We start from the raw sequence: 6,361 nt of genomic DNA, 5'->3' as shown, positions 1-6,361 counted from the left end.
GGGAGAAGGTCTAGTGGTTGCTAGTGAGTGTGTATTTACATGTGTGTGTTTACGTGTGTGTATGTGTGTGTGTGTGTGATTGTGTGTTTACGTGTGTGTTTACGTGTGTGCGTTTACATGTGTGTGTGTGTTTACGTGTGTGTGTGTGTGTACGCGTGTCAGGAGCTTAAGGAAATGCTGGAAAAGCATCGCTCCCAAAATGAGGCCTGGCTCCAAGCGAGAGCCGAGGAGAACGACCGAGAGAGGAGGGAACTCTGCAGGCTCAGAGTGAGTAAACAAATCAACAAATAACATGTTTATTTTTACACACTTAAGAACGACCAAAGGCACCCGGATACCGACTCAACGTTGCGGCTAACTGGCTGCGTTGTTTTCTAAAAGAGGCTTAAGACTCCTGCCGTCTGAAGCTCCGCTGTGACGCGGCTCACCTCTACTCCGTGGAAACGGTGCACCCCCCCACGTCCAGGGCTTAGATTCCCACTAGAGACCGCTGCAAATGTGCCGATTAAACGAGTGTTCCTCACCTTTAAGCTTCGTTTAGACATCTGTACTTCCAGAGGTACAGAGCAACTCTCCGCCAGCATGACGGTGTACTTATGTTGTGTTTCATCTTCACCTCTAAACCCACGCTCGCTTTGATTCCCTTCCACAAACGAAACGTCTGCTGCATGTTCTTCTGCTGCTTCAGGAAAAGTGGCAGCATCGTGGAAACAGGGGCAGTGTATAAATATATGTACCATAGTTTCATCATACTACGGCAACACCACTCGGCCAAAATGTGCAGCGTTCTGTTCTTTCACTTAAGTTTTAGAACGAGTTTAGCAGTTTTGTTATGAAATTCGTGTTTCTTAAATGTTTTTGAACGCGGTAACGTAACTTCCGTAAGTCGTTTATCCAACCAATCATCTGTTGTGATGTCATCAACAGGGCGCAGAACCGCAAACCGTCCAGAATGAAACATGGCGTCCCCCCAAAGATGCTAGACCCGCATTCTCTGTACCGTAGACCCGGTTTTTATGGTTCTGGTACAAAGCCGTCAACATTTTTCAACAACTGGACATCATTTTATTCATTTTCAACAACGTTTTGATGGATATTTCAAGAGATTTACGGTGAAACTACACATTGTCTCTTTAATAGCGTCTGATTTTTTTCTGTTCTCCGATCTGCTCCTTTTCAGCTGCTAGATATGTTTGGTACTCTTTTTAATTTTGGACGGAGTTACGGCGGCTGTGTTGATGGATTTAAAAATCTGGCCATGTCTCCGTCACCTTCTGCGGGTCTTCTGCTGAGTTCTTGCATCGACGCATCAGGGGGGATATGCCCTTTCACAATAAAACTCATTTACTTTAATTCCAAAAGGTGTCTGATAAACTATGTGAAAATAAAAGTCAGAGTAAAAAATACTTCTTTATTCATCCAGTTGATTAATTTCTCATTTTTGATGACAGTTATTATTTTGTGATCCGTGCTGATAAATGAAAACGTGTCTCCAGGAGGAGGTTTCACAGGAGCAGGAGAAGCTGAAGGAAGAGCAGACCATCATCCAGAAACGCAGCGAACATCTTCTGTCCATCATGCAGCAGTTTAAATGAATGTGAGAGAACCAGACTGATAAATAAACGATAAAGGTTTACTTTTATTTGTTCTGTAAAACGAACCAAACATTGTCTTGAAGTAAAACGTAAAATATTAGACTGTCTCCTTAGTTTACAAAGATGTCACTGTGGGGTCTGTACCACATCAGCTAATCAGAGTACTACTATACAGAGTACTACCAATCAGAGTACTACTATACAGAGTACTACTAATCAGAGTACTACTATACAGAGTACTACTAATCAGCATACTACTAATCAGAGTACTACTAATCAGAGTACTACTAATCAGGGCACTACTATACAGCGTACTACTATACAGAGTAAAACACAGTACTGCTGCATAAATCCATTTTATTTCAAATTAAAGCTCATATTTAACCTTTCATGGTTTGAATTGTACCACACACACACACACACACACACACACACACACACACACACACACACACACACACACTTTAGGCTTAAACAACCTTTCTGTCACGGTGTAGGAGGTGGAGATGATGGACCATGTGTGGATGAGCTGAGCAGGAGGAAAAATGCAGGCTTCAGTAAAAGTTAAAATGGTTTAATGGCAGGATGGGATGAACAGGAACACCAACAAACAACAACAATGAACTGACAAAGGACAGGGGCAAAACAGGTGGTTTAAGTACAGAGGGCTAATTAGGGAAACATGGGCAGGTAAACGAGGGACAGGTGAGAACAATAAGGGTAATCATGGCAGGAGAGGAACACAGTCAGGCAGGCAGGGGCAGATCGTGACATTTCCTGTGTTAAAAAGAACTAAATGATGTAATCAGAGGAAACAAACATGAATACACAAAAGGATGTTTCTTGTGCTGCGCTGTAACTGCTCACTCTTTAACTTTGTGTTTGTATTTTATTCTTACATCTAATTTTATTTGTGTATTTTATAATTTGCTGTTTTGTGTTGCCACATAGATTTAAATATTTTACTCTCTTGCACCTGGAAAACGGTGAATTGCTTCTGTGTGTGAAACGTGCTGCAGAAATAAAGCTGCTTGCCTTTTAGAAGGGAAGGCTGAAAGATCATCTAAGCAGTGTTTCTAGACCCGGAGGACATATAATCATTTTGTCTGAAAAGCCTCTAGAGAGGGGTCTCACCTTCTCAACCACCTCAGCTGACTCATTTCCACGAGGAGGAGCCACAGGTCTACTCTGGGTTTCTGCGTGGATCACGGAGCTCATCGATCTTATTCCTAAGTCTGAACCTGTCTCAGACGAGGATCATTTCAGGCACTCGGATCCAGGATATTGTCCTTTCAGTGATGATCCAAATTCCAAGATCTTAGACCAACCAGTAAAGTTCCCTCAGGTCTCTTTTCACCAGAGCAATGACCCGTGTACCTCCCTCCTAGCATCATTCACTCTCAACCTGGAGGTAGAATCCCACGTGATTTTTCCCGTATGAGACTTGGAACGGCTGACCCTCATCCCGTTAGACCATTTTATAAAACTGCTGCAGGTCTGAGTCGGATCACACGTCTGTTAACGGTCACGACATTTTTTTTGTCAGGTTTCTGTTGTATAAAAGTGTTGCTTCACTAAAAACCAGAGGTGTGACCAAGTCTCTGCTTTGCAAGTCACAAGTCTTTCAAGTCTCGAGTCAAGTCCAAGTCAATGACAACCAAGTCCAAAGTCAATGATCTGGAAGTCCAAGTCAAGTCCAAGTCCTTAACTTGAATTTTCAAGTCATAATCAAGTCATCTGTCCAACTTCAATCTAAAGACAACGATAAGAAATAATTTCCAGATTTAAAGCTTCATTTATTTGCTCAAACAAGCAGAAAGTGAAACTGATTATAAACAAAGTTCTGCAACGAAGAATGATTCATGATTTTTGTCCATGTCGCGCCACTTTTGTGCTAAAATATCAAATATGCTCCAGTCATCATCAAGTCAACAGATGCAAGTCGATTCGAGTCGCAATTGGCGACTTGAATCGACAACGAGGGGGGCGGGGGCTTTTCTGGTCGCAGTCTCCCTGGGGTTCCTGTGTTCTGGGGCAGCTCCTGGATCTCTGGGACTTGGAGCTCCCTTCGTCTCCTACACATCTTTGGGGGGCAGATCTGTGGCCCCTCACACTCTCTATTGGACGCTCCCATAGAGAAACCTTACATAAACAAGCGCGTGTACACACACAGGTGCTCACATGGTGCTCTCATAAGTATGGACTTGGGCACGTTCAACACAGGTCTTAAGGCTGTGGTTGGCACTAAATGCACTGTGATTTATTATCGTGTGATTGTTCAGTTAAACTATGTTGATTTTATATTTCTACATCAAGTTGACGCAGTGATAGCTTGATCTTGTTGTATTGTTGTGTGTCCCTTTTTTTTCTCTTTCTGCAGGTCTAGAAGCAGACTCTTGTTCATTATTGTTTATTTTTGCTTCACAGCCAGACAGGACACGAAAAAAAAGAATGATTTATGATTTTTGTCCATGTCGTGCCACTTTTGTGCTAAAATATCAAATATGCTCCAGTCATCATCAAGTCAACAGATGCAAGTCGATTCAAGTCGCAATTGGCGTTCAAGTCCAAGTCAAGTCGTAAGTCTTTATGGATTTTATCAAGTCAAGTCAGAAGTCATTAGAATAATGACTCAAGTCTGATTCAAGTCCAAGTCATGTGACTCAAGTCCACACCTCTGCTAAAAACACACAAATATATTGTATGATGTTCAGTGATGCATCAAAGAGCTGCCGATGGACTCCTTTACCCGACGTCTCAGCTCTGAGCAGGACCACAAGAATGAGTTTTATGATTATTCTTGATCACGTGACACATCTGACAGTCCGGTCCATGCGTCCATTCATCCTGTCTGTCTCCTCTGCTGTCGCATTCAACAGAAGGACGGAACACTATTAGGCAGGGGAAAACAGCGTAATGCGCCAGACTGTGTTCGTGTATTTCCTCTCGGTTGCACTATTTGGCAACTAAAAGCAGGGGCGGAGAGCGAGAGGGAGGGGCGTCAAGGTGGCAGCAAAATCCCGGAAGTGTGGCGAGAAAAGTAAAAATAAAAGCACAACATCTGCCATGTTCCTTAAACAGTACATTTCAGTATGTGAAATGTTAACTCTACAAAGGGGGTCCGAACCTTTTAGGAGGAACAAAAAAAAATCATCAAGGTGAATTAACTTGTGGGTTTTCTGTGACTCGGTTCATTTTTACTTGCTGAACGAAAAGTGGAACTCACAATACTTTAATTAAAAAGTCATAACAGTCAGAAAAGTAAATATTTGTCCATGAGGCATCAAAAGGCTCTTTAGCATTTGTCTTAATAAAATAAAAGCACCAGATAGGTGGATTATCTTCTAATTACTGGTCTGTAAAAGAACTGAGTCCATAATCAGGCTCTGCATCACTTTTTCTTCTGCTTGTTTGTTTAATTTAGTCACACTTTATGAACGGAGCTCTTAGTCACGATACGCCTGTAATTAAGTAAAAGTCAGTGAGGGGCTGTGCCCCCAGGAACCAGGCAAATGTATATATATAGCACCTTCTACAGTTCTACAACCCTTCAAGGCGCTTTACAGCACAGCCAGTCAATCACTCACACATTCACACACTAATGGTGATGAGCTACAATGCAGCCACAGTCGTCCTGGGGTGCACTGACAGACGCAAGGCTGTTGAGCACGTGCCACCGCCGGCCCCTCAGGCCACAGGTGTGGACTGGCCTATCTGGCATTCTGGCACTTTCCCGGTGGGCCGCTTGCCCCGATTGGGCTGAACCCCCCCAAACTCTGTGGTCAGACACCCCTCAGCCTGCTCTAAGGGCCAACGAGCCATAAAATGCCAGGGCCGAATTGTCGTTCCAGTCCAACCCTGGACCACACCCAGCAGCAGGTTAGGAGGGTGATGTGTCTTGCCCAAGGACACAACGACTGCAGCAGATGGGCTCAAACCTGCAACCCTCTGGTTACGGGGCAGACACCTTACTCCTCTGCCATCGTTAGCTTTATTCAAAAAGAAACCCTGATGAATTTATGTCTTACAGTAAAGGCTAGGTTCTGGGTTTAGTTAGTAAAACATTAGTAAAAATCTGAGTACAAACATTTTCTAAAGTGTCTATCAGCACCTTACAGTCGGGGTTGGTGTCCAAAAATCAACCAAAGATCTCACAACATCGCTTTGATGGGCTCAAATGGCCTATGGGCTGCTATTTGGACGCCTCTGCCCTGCAGAAAAGGATGCTGGTGGTTTATATCGGTTTAATTAAAGGCTGGTTATTGTAATATTCAAAGTTTTCATACAGAAACATTTGGTACAGTTTATAGAAACACGATTGATCATGCTTTGTGTGTCACGTTAGGTGAAAACGTTCCTAAATGTGCTCTATTCACACTCTTTCGGACTAAATGTGCCCTAGCAACACTTTACAACCTCTCTGTTTTGGCAAATTGTGATTTTGTTTGAATCCACCATGATGTAATTCTCTTTTAACACAAAATTTTACTTTAAATACTTTTTTCTATTAATAAAACAACCCTGGTGACGAGGCTACATCTCATTAGATAGAACTTTTGCAGGGGAAATTGGGCTGTGTACCACTTTCTCTTTCTAATATGGGTTTTAAAACATCGCAGTTTTACTGAACCAGTACATAATGATATTTAAGATAAGGTATTTACATGTTCTTTAGCGGTGTGTGACTAAAGTTGTTGCATTGCAGTCTCGCGTCAGTGCTTTTACTGTGAAAGGCTGAACCGGATGTTTGGAAGTTCGCTTCGTCT

The 6,361-nt window shown here is 42.8% G+C and overlaps 1 protein-coding gene across 1 annotated transcript in view; it reads left to right on the top strand.

Moving 5' to 3' along the window:
* LOC129164461 (rab9 effector protein with kelch motifs) overlaps window positions 1-2,657 on the top strand; it is a 12,229-nt gene extending 9,572 nt beyond the window's left edge. Inside the window, exons 17-18 of the mRNA XM_054744668.2 lie at window positions 163-267; window positions 1,497-2,657. Of these exons, the coding sequence (XP_054600643.2) occupies window positions 163-267; window positions 1,497-1,595 (204 nt within the window). The 3' untranslated portion in view covers window positions 1,596-2,657. The remainder of the gene's footprint in view (window positions 1-162; window positions 268-1,496) is intronic.
* Window positions 2,658-6,361: the final 3,704 nt, after the last annotated feature.

This window comes from Nothobranchius furzeri, chromosome 6, assembly GCF_043380555.1.
Source record: "Nothobranchius furzeri strain GRZ-AD chromosome 6, NfurGRZ-RIMD1, whole genome shotgun sequence".
In the NCBI taxonomy this organism is placed as follows: domain Eukaryota; kingdom Metazoa; phylum Chordata; class Actinopteri; order Cyprinodontiformes; family Nothobranchiidae; genus Nothobranchius; species Nothobranchius furzeri.
The sequence above is the reverse complement of the archived record's forward strand: the minus strand, read 5'-3'. Positions and strand labels throughout refer to the sequence as shown.